The 13310-nt window shown below is 45.4% G+C and overlaps 1 protein-coding gene across 1 annotated transcript; it reads left to right on the top strand.

Moving 5' to 3' along the window:
* The first annotated feature begins 1293 nt into the window (after positions 1-1293).
* Positions 1294-9107, top strand: GLRX (glutaredoxin). The gene is made up of 3 exons (XM_063087334.1): positions 1294-1579; positions 7019-7138; positions 8624-9107. The coding sequence occupies exons 1-2, from the start codon at positions 1373-1375 to the stop codon at positions 7130-7132; spliced, it is 321 nt and encodes a 106-aa protein (XP_062943404.1). The 5' UTR covers positions 1294-1372; the 3' UTR covers positions 7133-7138; positions 8624-9107.
* The last annotated feature ends 4203 nt before the right edge of the window (positions 9108-13310 follow it).

The following is a 13310-nucleotide window of genomic DNA, read 5'->3' as shown; positions in this document are numbered from 1 at the left end:
AAGAACCAAAACAAATATTCTAGTCCTGCAACCCTGCCTGGTGTCTCACTGAAAGAAAGTGAGCCGAGATGCCGGGTACTGTTCAAGCTTTATTAAAGGAAAAGAGTCTGCTGGGCTGTGCTCAAGGTGGGGAACAGCCAGGGGCTGCCTTGAAAATGGGGGACAGCCCCAGGTGTGGGGGGTGGTAGAGCTTATAAAGGGCACCAAGGGCTGGCTGATACCATCAATACCATCATATTATGCTAATGTGGATGGGGTGGAGAACTGCGTCCTTGGGAAGCAAAAGGGGTTTCTGTTTAAGTCAGGAGGCTTCTCATAAAGGGTAGGGGGGAGGGGAGGGGAGGAGGTGGGCGGCGCCATTTTGTACCTGGGCTTGTCTAAAGTGGTGCTGGTTATGTTGCAGATCTATTACTTACAGCACCTGAGGTAAATCGGGGAGTGATGACACACTACTTCCACTCACGACTGTGCAAGCAAAGGGTCATAATCAGAAGGGCAAGCGGAGAAAAAGAGCCTCATTTAATCTGCAGTTTGAAATCAGGGGTTGTGTTGGAATTTGCTCCCGTACTACACTGTGGTTCAAGGGTCACCAAATGCTTATGGGGTGAAGCAGGTGACCACTCAGGCATGCCAGATGGGACCTGCAGCAATGGAGCCATGATGTGCCCTGCCCAGAGGGGACAACAACTGCTCAGCCACGGCTGACACCACCAAAGAATGTGAGCTTATGTTGTCCCACCTGACTTTTCCGAGAGAAGTTGCTTGTCCAAATTTTTTTGTGAAATCTCCAGATTTTTAAATGCTGAGATCCAATTCCATTAAAACAATCACCACAACAAACATCCACTGTACCGACCGAGCAAAGCACCCTGGGAGCAACCTCCACACGGGATGCAAAGTCACAATTTCAATCTTACTTCCTCTAAAGAGATTTCAAAGCTTTCCGTTTGAGTGATTGTTTCGTTTTTAAAACCAACTGTGTCTCCAGTAGACAAAACAAAGAGTTTGCTCGAAGAGGTTACTCCCTCCTCAGCCCCCTCCCTGAGGCCGGTCTGTGCACCTTCTGCTTCCCCAAGGGTGACTTAACTCTGACCTTTGCACTCCCCAAAGGTCTAAGGATAATGAAGATGCCCTGGCCACAGCTGCTAATGATTAAGTATGCATTCATAGGCTTCGCTAACTAGTGAATCTCACCAAGCTCAAATGACTTTGGAGCTGTCCCTTTAAATCTCGAGCGTGCTCCCAGGCAAACTCCTCCTCCAGGGAGGTTCCTTATTAAATGGGAGCCAGCTGGCTGGTGGTTTCACACCCCGAGCAATAGAGCAGCTCCTGCAATTGAGGATTCCTCTCGGGGAGACTGCAGCCTGTCAGCATGGCTCACGAGTTTGTGAACAGCAAAATCCATCAGGGGAAGGTGGTCGTGTTCATCAAGCCCACCTGCCCCTACTGTAAAAAGACCCAAGAGATCCTCAGTCAGTTGCCCTTCAAACAAGGGGTTCTGGAATTTGTCGATATCACAGCCACCGACGACGTAAATGAGATTCAAGATTATTTGCTACAGCTCACAGGAGCAAGAACGGTGAGTGTGGGGCTTAGTTTTAAAAGGCTAAGGAAGGGCTCCCAGTTGCTTTTCCTTGTTGGGTCTGTGAACGATACGTCTGTGCCTTTCTCTAGGACACCGCCAGGGCTCCCGCCTTGAAGGCATCCAGAGGGCTTTGCGGGGTGTGGGGGAGGGCGCCAGAGAGAAGACACGGGTCACTTGAATGCGCGGCTGGAGTCCAGCCAGCAGTCCTCTGGGAGCAGAGGAGGGAGACAGCTGATGTGTGCTGTGTGTCAGGGGCAGTGACAACAGCTTGTCTGGGAGTCGCCAAGGAGTTTCCCCAGGGTCTTTGTGTTAAGTACTGCCATAAAATGACAGTTTTCAGCGGGCAGGGCTGGGAGTGGAGGGTCAGGTGGAGGGGCCGGGTGTGGTCTGTACATTTCTGTTAACCCGGGAACCATATGCACTTTTCTGTTTTCACGTGGCTGAATGGGACTTGCAGTCCTTCAGTCTTCAGGCTTTCTTTAACCAGCACGTAATTTGATCTTTCTTTCGTATCTAACTCCTCCTACTAGAGAGGTCTTAAGCCCCATTACTTGCCCCTGGGTCTAATTTTTTTTTTTTTTTTTTTTTTGTCTTTTTTGTGACCGGCTGGACCGCGCTCAGCCAGTGAGCACACCGGCCATTCCCATATAGGATCCGAACCCGCGGCGGGAGCGTCACCGAGCTCCCAGCGCCGCACTCTCTCGAGTGCGCCACGGGCTCGGCCCCCCTGGTTCTAAATTATATACAGGATGTTTTCAGGCTCATGATAGCAGGGACTCTCTAGGCCAGAGTTCTGGCCTGACTCTCACGTGACTGGCTGTGTGATCCTGGGCAAGTCACCACCTTGATCCTCAAAGACCCCAGCTGCAAGACCAGATTAGAGTAGGTGACCTCGAAGTGTCCTTTGCTACAAATACACTGTGGAATCTTCTAAAAACAGCTGTCTTCCATCAGCAAAGACTCCTTCCTCAGCGCTTGGGAGGAAGCGCTGAGGTCTCACCCATATCAGGTCTGGGGCTGGGCGGGGTGAGACAAGTGCCACCAGCTCACCTGAGTTCCCTTTCAGGGCATATTCTAGGACCCAGTGTTGGCAGAGGCACATATCCTATTTCAGTTTCTGTTTGACTTACAGGATTTTCTCAAGGTCCTGAGTACAAAGTACTGGAGGTTGCTTCCCTATTCTTTTCCAATCAGAAATCAGCCTTTTGGTGCAGAGGGAAGCTAAATGTGCTTATCCTATTGTTGTGAGCTGAGGTTCTGTATCAGATGAGGCCGTTGTGGCTTAGTGGGACCACCAGCTGCACAGGACCCGGGTCCTGGGAGGGAAAGGGCAGTGCAGACACTGCCGCAAGACCCCCTGTGGCTCCCACTCTCTGTCCTTCTCAGCCAGTGGTTCCCAAACTTTGCTGCACGTTGGAATCACCTGGGGACTCTAAACAATTCTAGGACCAAGTCATACCCATGCCAATTAAATCACTATGTCGGAGGTGGGAGCCAGGCATCAGTAGTTTGAAAGATCTCTAGGTGATTCCAATTTGCAACAAAGTTTGGGAACTACATTACTGCATCTGTTCTCTAGCAGGTAAAGCAAACCTCTTCATGCATTCATTTAACAATTTTTTTTTACATTTCTTTGTAAAGCAACAATGTTTTTTGTAGTGGTCTTTTAAGTTTGTTTTTAAATTTTTAAAAATATTTTTTAGATTCTTGAGTCCTGAATGCATTGCTCCAGGGGGAGGAACAAATCCTTTAAAGTTGTATGCTTCGTGTTCCCCAACAGTTACGCGCTTATGTTCAGAGATCGAAAACCTGAGAGCAGTTGCCGTCTTGAATTATCCTGTAGTGACCTATGGTTCTGTGTATATAACAGGAGCTCAGCAGGACTTGACTGATTACAGAAACTAATGCCTTCAATTAGGCCATGGACTTGGAGAAACCTGTTTGGTTTTGCTATAGCCACAGCTGCTAAATCAGTGCTGTTATTTATTCCTTCTCTAATACTTTGCTTTTTAAGTAGGTCTGAGTTTCTGACCTACATTAGTTTCTTTCTCCCTAAAGAACTTTTTTGAACATTTCTTGTAAGGCAGTTCTATTGACAACAAATTCCCTCAATTTTTGTTCATCTGAGAAAGTCTTTATTTTTCCTTCACATTCAAAGGATGATTTTTCTAGATACAAACAATATTTTTAAGTACCTATTATATACCAGGCACTTTTCTGGACATTGTTTTTTGTGGCTATGTTCCCAAACAAAAACTCCTCTTTTGTTGAACCTACTGTCTAGTGGGGGAGACAATAAATAGTATATTGGGAGGTGGTAAGTGATGTGCTATGAAGAAAAATTAAGTAGGAAAGGGAGATATGTGTAGGCAGCAGGCTACAATTTTAAATGGAGCTGTCAGTGCTCACTGAGAAGAGAACACTAGAGTAGATTCCTACAGGAAATGAGGAAGAAAGGCACAGATGTTCAGGGGTGGAGCATTCCAGACAGTGGGGACAGCAAGTGCAAAGGTCCTGTGGTAGAAGCGTGCCTGGCTGGGTCATGGAACAGCAAAGAGGCCAGTGTGGCTAGACCATTGTGAGCTAGTAGAAGAGTAAGAAGCGATGGGATCTGAGAGATAATGGGAGAGAAGTTAGGAAGGCCTCTCAATCTATCATAAGGACTGTGTCTTGTAGTCAAAGCAAGATGAGATGCCACTGGTGGGATTTGAGCAGAGGAGTGACTCAGTCTGACTCAGTTTTGAAAGGGTCACTTTGGCACCTGTGGGGAGAAGAGACTGTAGGAGGCCAGGTTGTAGCTGGGAGACATTGTAATTCAGGGGAGAAATAACGATGGCTTGCACCACAGGTAGCCAGGAAGTGGTGAAGAGTATTGGGAAATAGCTTTGCATCGTGTCATCTGAGTAACCCTAGAGTGTAGGGGATGCTGCCTTGCTGAGGCTGGGACACCTCCTCCAGGAGAGTAAGGGCCCCAGTATTATTAAACTTGTTTTTATGATGGCAGTTCTCTGTCCTCCTTGATGGTAACAGACTCAAGTTCCAAGTTCCTCCGAGGCAGAGGATGGACCTGGAGGGGAGGCAGCAGAGGGAGTCTCCTCTCCTTTTCTCAGCTGAATCAACAGTGCCTCTGCCTTTCCTGTTGCATCACCATAGGCCCCCCACGCTGCCCTGTGCAGCCTGCAGTTCAGCTCCCTGTAGGAGTGCCATCAGCCTGTCAGATGAAAAGCAGTTTTGCTGTTGCCCAGACCAGAGGGTGGGTCTGAGGGCTACGCAGACTTCCTGCTCAGGCAGCCCCATTTCTTTGCCAGGTGCTGTGCACTAAATCCACCCTGGGGACCGGCTGATCATGCTCCAGGCCCTGTCTCAGGTGGCTGGGGGCTATAGTAGTGCTGTGGGTTTTCAAAGCCTCAGTTACCTGGGAGGAATAACTGAGGCTGTTAGTGTAAACCAATCGTTCACAGACGTGATCTCTGGAGCAGCAGCAGCACCTGGGAGCTTGTTAGAAATGCAAATTCTTGGACCCCAACCCAGATCTCCTGAATCAGAAATTGGGGATGGGGGTGGGGTGGGGAGTAGCAATCAGTGTTTTGACAAGCCCTTCCCTGGTTCTGATGCGTGTTCACGTCGGAGAACCGCTGTCTAAGGAGAGGCCTCCTGGCTCTTCAGGGCATTCTCGCCAACTAAGTTAACTCAGACCCTGAGGCCAGCACCCCGTCAGAGGTGGAGATGTGGCAAACTGTAGGAGCAGTGATGACTGCTCACCTCTTTTTGAACATATGGAAGTTCCAGAATGAATACATCACCTCCTTGTTTACAGCTCAGATGGTTTTTATTTAATTAGGCGATGCCTTCAAGAGAAGGAGCTGTGCAGTTTATAACATTAGAATTACTTAAGGATTCTGTTCTGTTTACTGTTACAACTGACCATGGCCAATGTTTCTGGGTAGACAGAAGCCAAAAGGCCCCAACAATTTGGGTGAGGGGAGCTTTATTTTCTCTGAAATAATGGCCAGGATTCAGGGGGACATTGAGGTTTCTTACTTCATCTTTCTGCACCTTTCTTCTTTCAGTTGATGGCCCTTTCCATTTGCAAAGCCTCCCACAGCCGGGGCGTGACTGAGTGGGACATCACCTGGCAATGGAGTCTCCAGCATGAGCTCTCTTTCTATCTGGGCACTGGAAATAGTGATGGAAATGTGGTGCAGGATTTCTTTTTACTTCTTAGCCTGCTTCCACTTGGAACCCCTTCTTAATAAAAATACTATACGAACTTATCCACAGTAATTTGGCCCTTTTTCTAATCTTTCTCACTTTTTAAGCAATTCACTTGAATTACTTTGTCTTCTGAGGAAAATCAAAAGCTCTGAATTATTCTCAACGCTTTCTGCCTTTCAGACTCTGTTATGTTCTAGCATTTGGTGAGGGGGCCTACTTGCTTCTGCTCTCTCAGGTGACCTGTAGCGTGCTCGTTTCTTCACAGTCTGTCAGCCTCGTGTGACACCCTTGGCCTGGAAAGTGGCCACAGTGAGGGGACTTGCCCCTCCCTCAGGATTCTAGAAGCGCTATGGAATTCTGGAATGTGCCCATACCTAGCAGGAGGGGAGGGAGTGTTGAGTGTGATCAGAGAGGAACCCATTCAGCAGGTATGATGACCACAGCAGCCTGGCTTGCTTTGAGTGGCCTGCCCATGCTAGGTGTGGAGCCAAAGCAGGTGATGTCCTTAGTCCCAGAGTTGCAGCATTTAAACATCTTATGAAGGACCAAGGATGAAAGAAGTAGACTTTGACACCATGACCACCTCCCCTAGTTGAGGACAGAGCTCACCTGTGGTTTTTGTTTTTCTTTTTGGCAGCTGGCTGGAAAGGGGATCTGAACCCTTGACATTGGTGGTATAATATTATGCTCTAACCAAGTGAGTTAACTGGCCAGCCCAATCACCTGTAAAACACAACAGAGAAAGATGACTATATTTAATAAACCATAGACCTAAAAAGTCAGGGAGAGAGAACTAATGAAAATACCTTTCCAGCTGTATTTAGAAATGAACTTCCTCCTGTTTGCTGTGGTCCAGCTTATGGTCTCAGGTGTGGTCCCAGCTGCAGAGAAACGAATTCAATCAGGGTGGTCTGCTGCAGCCAATCAAAATCCTCTCCCTGAAACATGTGGCTGTGGAGTGAAATCTTTAAATCCCTTTGATACATTGAACAATGTCATTCATGCACAGCATGTTCAAATTGAAAAATACCCTGGCTTTAATGAATAATTTTACCCTTGTAACAGAAAGATCCTGTCCTGTAAGATTATAGGAGGAGGTTATAAAGTGATTTGAAAAGTTCAGATTCATAGGAAATATTTAGAAGGATAAAAATATTATTCTCTCTAATCTACTAGTAATTAAGTTCCCTAAATGAACTGGGTGGTTTGCTTTTTCAGGTGCCTCGAGTCTTTATTGGCAAAAATTGCATAGGTGGGTGCAGTGATCTAATAACTATGCAACAGAGTGGGGAACTGGTGACGCGTCTAAAGCAGATTGGAGCTCTGCAGTAATCACAGGTGAGTGGCAGCTGAGACCTGGGCCAGCGCATAGGAGACAGTGGGATTCTAGTGCCATGTTTTATTTTACTGTAGGACAGCACTCTGGCTAGGGAAAGAATGATTTGGGGTGATTTGAGGAACTGTGACATCAATTATGAATTTCACATTTTCAAAGAGATTAACTGTGTCAATGAGAAATGCTTTCATTCAATCTTTCATTGAACAAATGTTGAGCTCTGCATGTGCCAGACACTAAACTAGGCACTGAGAAAAGTGATGCACAAAAAGATAACATGGAACTTCTATTCTAGAAAGGCAGATCAAAAACAAGTAAATCCTTCCTGAAACAAATAGAATAATGTGTTAGAACATGTCAGGAGGTGGGGAGCATATTTAGCTAATACAGCGAGGGGAGGGCCTTTCTCAGGAGGGACTGGTTGAGCTGAGACCTGGTTGAAAAGGAGACAACCATGTAATGGTGAAACAGAGCTTTTCAGGTGGAGGGAATTGCAAGTGCAAAGCCTCTGAAGTGGGGAGGAAAAGTTCAAGGAATAGAAAGAAAGACTGAGCAAAGTGCAGGGAGAAGGAACAGTAGGAAGACGTGTGAGCAGGCGGAGCACACAGGCCATGGTAAGCAATTTGGATTGATTCCAAGTGCTATGTGAAACTGAGGTCATTTTTGCTTTATCCGTGTTCACGTGGACTTCCCAAATGCCATAACAAAGTTTTCTAAAATCAGTAACCTAAAAGAAATCCCTGGCTCAATGGGAAGCCATAGAGTGGTGACGTTCCTAGAAGGGAAGTGGGACACTTGCTGGGGTCTGAGGAGCTCCTCCCCGCCCCCACTCTCCAGCACTGCGCCAGCGAGTTGCTAAATAGGCCATTTCCACTGACCTGTATGCACAGACTCAAGTGTTTCTTCAGTCAAGGGGGAAATTAACGGTTCTTTAACCAAGGTGCTCTTTGAGAGTTATCTGCCCACTAATTAATAACTTATCCCTTGGGCAGTGAAAAACTTGTGATAGTTATTCAAGAGTAGCAACAGATAGAAAAGTCTGAAAAAATACAATTGAGTTCCATAAAATAAATCAATATAAGTCACCCAATCATAACTTGACATCACAGCAGGTGAACACTGTTTGGGTTAGCTGTCTGACCTCATCCCAGGTACTAAAGTACTTAAAACCCAATAACAGTGCTACCAAATGTTTCCTATCCCGGAACATGTTCAGCAATTTGGGCTTAGATTAAGAATGGAAGAAGATGGGAAATGCCTCTATTTTGGTGTGGGCATTAGAGCCCCCTTATTCAGAAAGTGTCTTTATTTGCGTTGTCCTGCTCCTTCCTCATTCTGTGCTGTGGGTAGTTTGCTGGCAACGCCATCTCAAGGCCATCTATAATAGAATGTGTATCAACGGCAAGAGCAGGTGTTCTGGTAATGAGAGGAAAAGCAGGATGACCCACCTTTTGAGAAGATCCAATTCTTTGTTTCTTTCCTGGCAGAGTTGGCCCCACGCTGATGTCCCCCCTTGTGAGCAGGATGGCATTGCAAATGATGACAGCACTTCCTGGTGGATGGAATTTTGGGCAAAAACAGCTTTTTTCTTCTTTTGGCTCAGTATTACAAAGTGGATCAACTTGCCCTTAACTATGGGGCCAAGAAGGTTGAAGGACCATTTTGGTTTTTTCCTGGATTGGCCCTTTGGGTTCCAGAAGACCGTGACAAGTTCTGGCTTAAGATTTACTCACTGACCCAAAAGAGGTTCTTCCTCTCTGCATGTTTCTTCCTTACTGTTCTCCACGTGCCAGCATGCCTCTACCTCTAAGCCAGTGTTTCTCAACCATGTTTATCCAAGTCCCCCCTGGGGATGATTCTGTGAGGGTACTTCAAAAAGTTCATGAAAAGATTCTTAACTTTTTGCTACTGTCCATCAGCTGATGTTATTGTGCTGAGCTTGACTTTATGAAATTTGTATTATGAAATCAATGCGTATTTTGAATTTTTTTTCTCCTACCACACACATCTCCCCACCCCAACTTATCCCACCTTGAGAATCACTGCTCTGAATCAGCATTCTCGATCTTGCCACCTGACAGATCTCACACGAAATGTTCAGTAATTCCCTGAAGGGTATGAGGACCCAATCTGAGAAACTGCATGAAAAGTTAAGCACAATTGGTCTTTATTTGGTGCCAGTGGATCAGAGGCACAAGTGCAGATGCCATGATCATGTAGCAACACTCTTAAGATTGCCATCCAGGTAATCCTGAACAAGTGTATATTAATTTGATTTATATTACCAGCAGAATTAAAACAATGTAAAACATTATTGTAGAAAACTTGCAGCCCCTTCCCCCATGAGTATGTCTGTGAAAGGAGCCAAATTTGAGAAACACTGTCCTGTATGACACTTTTTATCCCCCCACACTTTGAAAACTTAAAAATCCCTTATTGTGGAGTTTAAAGATCTTTTCTAGAATTAACTTTTCTAAGAGAAGTTAGTTAAATTTCTTCTGTGGGCTATGTGAAAACAGTTGTTTTCTAATGAAGTACTTACAGGGAACTCAGTGATTTTTGTCCCATTCTACTACCCATGTTCTGAAGACCTTAAGGAATGGTATTAATGTGAAATACATTAACAAAATACTTCATGTTTGTCTCTGCCATTAAATAAAGATACATGCTGCTGTCACTCCTTGAGTACAAATGGTTGATATTTTAAAATTTCATATGGAAATGACAATCTAGTATGTCAGCACTAGCCTACCAACTAATGTTTAGAAATCAGTAAGTCTCTTGCACTTTGTATTCCATCTTTCCATTTCCTACCTAGTACTCTTCTCTTTTGGTGTCTTTCCGTTCGGGCTCTAGCCATCTCTTCAACCAGGATTACTGCGGATGACTGAATGCCACCTCTGGAGGTTATGCATAGCCCCTGATTCACTCTAGACTGCTTGCCTGCACTTACACTCCTGTGTCCTCACTTTGTTTCCTCTTGAGATGCCCTTCCTTCTCTGTTCCAGTTTCAAACTCCGTGTTCTCCAAGACCTGATTTACAGACTGTGTCCTTTATTCCACTCCTGTCCTCACTGGACTTTTGACTAGAAGTCATTGCTCCCTCTCCTGTAATCCAGAAGCACTGTGCATATAGGTACTTTACAGCTGTTATCAGGCTATATAGTAGTTAGCCATCTGCATTAGTCCCTTGCCAGATTCAGAAATACCCAAAGACAAGAAGCTTGACTTAACCTTTGTAAACCCTGTTTCTAGCATAGAAGTTCTGTTTTTATCAAAGCAGAACTTGTTCGTGCGTGTGCTTTAAAAAAGCCAGTAGAGGCTAGCCAGTTTAGGGTGCAGCCTTGTAACACCAAAGTCAAGGGTTCAGTTCCTGCACTGGCCAGCCGCCAAAGATAAAAATGCCAATAGTATCAACAGTCTTTTCTGCTCCACCCCTGCCAAACCTGTTTATCAGTTTCGTGGGTATTTAAGCCTATTTAAAAACATAGCAGAATGTGTTACATGTACAGAATAGTGTACAGAATGCATAGTTCTATTTGACACTTATCTACCTCCTAGGTTAAGAAATAAATGACCTATATAGTAAGTGTTTCTAAGGTACTGATAAAGTGGCTTAGAGGCCCATGGACTCCTCCCCAAGAGCATCCCCGCCCCTCCACAGAGGTAACACTAGTTCATTTGTGTAGTAATTATTCTGATGCTTCTCTATAGTTTTACTCCCTATAATATCCCTAAGCAATACATTTTACTTTTGAAAAGCAGTAGTGAGCACCAACCTAGCTGTGTAAGGAAAAGGCGACATTATCACAATTAACAGTCCCGAGAGAATATAGGCTGTGTGCTGAGTCATGGGCTGGCTTCAGCTCTGGGAGTTTCCTAAAGACAGTGGTGGTTCCGAGTGAGTCTTTGGAAACACAGGGCACCCCATGATCAGGCTATTGTATGAACCGGGTACTGCGCCCCCCCAGAAATGTCAGCGGGAGTGGGCTGCTCTTCATTTTCTCCTGAGCTAAGCATAGCTGCACCTCCAGTTTTCAGGAATAGGTCAAAGCACACCAGTTCTGTGGGAGTGTGGCATGGGGGACAGAAATGTCATCAGCACAAGGCAAGATGCTGGCTCATTTAGGTATTGTATCCTCAAGTCAAAAAGATACAGGCCTCAACATGCAGGGTTCCTCCGTTGCTCTGGGCAGAGCCCTGTAGCTGGCATCTCCCTTCGCTGTCATTCTGGAGATTACCTTGGTCTCTCCTACACTGGATCTCCTGTTTCCTGTGACCCACACATATTAGTAAGGTGTGGGGTAAATACTGGTCATAACCGCATTCCCCTCTCCCTTGCATACCAGAGTTCTCCATCCTCCCTGGGAGGCTGCCCCTGGTCAAGGCAGTTCCCCAAGGAAAGGCTCGTCCCCTTTAAGACAAACAGAATGCTGGAGGGAGTGGGACTAAGGAAGCAAGCAAGCACCCTGGGCGCCAGGAGATTAGTCAGAAGTCTATCTGATCCACCCAGCCATATCTCAGGCTGCGCTCTGACTTATGTGAGCCGGGTGAGGGTCTGCATGTAAGCCTGAAAATGATTTACATCCCTACTTTGATCTGTTAACTATATAACTGCTATGTACTCCATGGCCCTGCTGACTTATTACCAACCTGCCACCATCAGTGCCTCTCCTAAGTCTAATACACCAGTCTCTCTACCTGCTGGACCTCTGGATGATTTCTTTGGAATAGGTAAACACTACGAGAGTGACATCTCTGATGTGGGGCTCCTGTGTTACATAAGGATACAGGCTAAGCTGCTGTAACAAAGACATGCAAGCATGATAGAGCTTATTTCTCTCTTTCATGACAGTGCAGAGGCAGGCAGGTGGCATCTGCTCCAAGAGGTTGCGATTGACCCAGGAGTTGTATGCACCACTCCTCACATCACTTAGTCTCATAGCCCCACCTAGCTGCAAGGGGGCTAATCTTCCCTGTCTGGGAAGACTCTTGCCCAATTTAAACTCAGGAAGATCCATATCAAAAGAAAGAAGGGGAGAATGAATATGAAAAGAAAATTAGCATATTGTATCTTTCTCTTTTTTAGTCTTTTTCCTCTGAGCCCCCTGTTTTCTGTTTCTGTTTTACATTTAAAAGCCTTCCTCAAATGTCTGGAGACATGGCTGGCTGTAAATATTTAAGAATGAGGCACTGAAAAACTGGTCGAAGATGTGTGTACATGGATTAGGCTCGTCAACTGGCAGGCTTCACTATTGATAGAGTCTTTGTTCAAATGTCACCTTCTCAGTAACAGCCCCACAACACTCTATCTAAAAGGTAACACTGTCCCCTCCATGCTCAGCTAGGATTCCCTATCCCTCTTACTTGATTTATTTTTCTCTATAGCACTTATCACCTAATATATTGTATAATTAACTTATTTTATTTACTGTCTGCACTTAACACCAGGGGTTTTTGTCTGTTTTACTCATTGCTCTATCTGCAGCACCTAGAAGACTGCTTGGCAGATAGTGGGCATTTGAAAAAATATCTGTTGAGTGAATGAATGAATGAATGAAAGTGTTATCCACAGGCCAGGCTGGGCTTGCCCTCTCTCATTAAACACATGACCTGAAAGTCCAAAAGTTGATGCAAGGATTGGAAGGTTTATTCAGATTACTGGTACTCAACTAAATGTCTAACCAAGCAAACAAAGAGAAAAGAGCAGCAGTGGGGTCCAGTTTAGCCTTGTCCCAATCGGCAGGGCCAACCTATTCCATTAACAGTAATTGATAAAAACAGTTCTCCCACTGTTTTCAGCATAAAGAAGAAAAGTATCGACTAGATTTAAATCAGAAACAAAGCATAGCTGGGAGCCCTCCAGGGTGCACCTCCATAGTGGATACAATCCAACCAAACAGCAGAAGAGGGCTCAGGAAATCAGAGAAAAGTAAAGAGAATAAAGCATTGCCTTGTCAGAATTTAGGCCAGGGACTCCAGGAGAGATCTACCAACAGCAGAGACATGTGAGCAAAATAGTCCCAGTGGCCACTTGCCTCTTGCAGCTAGAGTCTTCTCTGGTGCCCAAAGCTTTCCAATTTTGCCAGTGATTAAATTAGGCTCTCAGATTCCAATGTCATAGTAATGAACAATGTACCCAACAGTAAAGCAAGTAACACTTTATTAAAAGAG

The sequence above is a fragment of the Cynocephalus volans genome, chromosome 2 (assembly GCF_027409185.1).
Source record: "Cynocephalus volans isolate mCynVol1 chromosome 2, mCynVol1.pri, whole genome shotgun sequence".
NCBI classification, from domain to species: domain Eukaryota; kingdom Metazoa; phylum Chordata; class Mammalia; order Dermoptera; family Cynocephalidae; genus Cynocephalus; species Cynocephalus volans.
The sequence above is the reverse complement of the archived record's forward strand: the minus strand, read 5'-3'. Positions and strand labels throughout refer to the sequence as shown.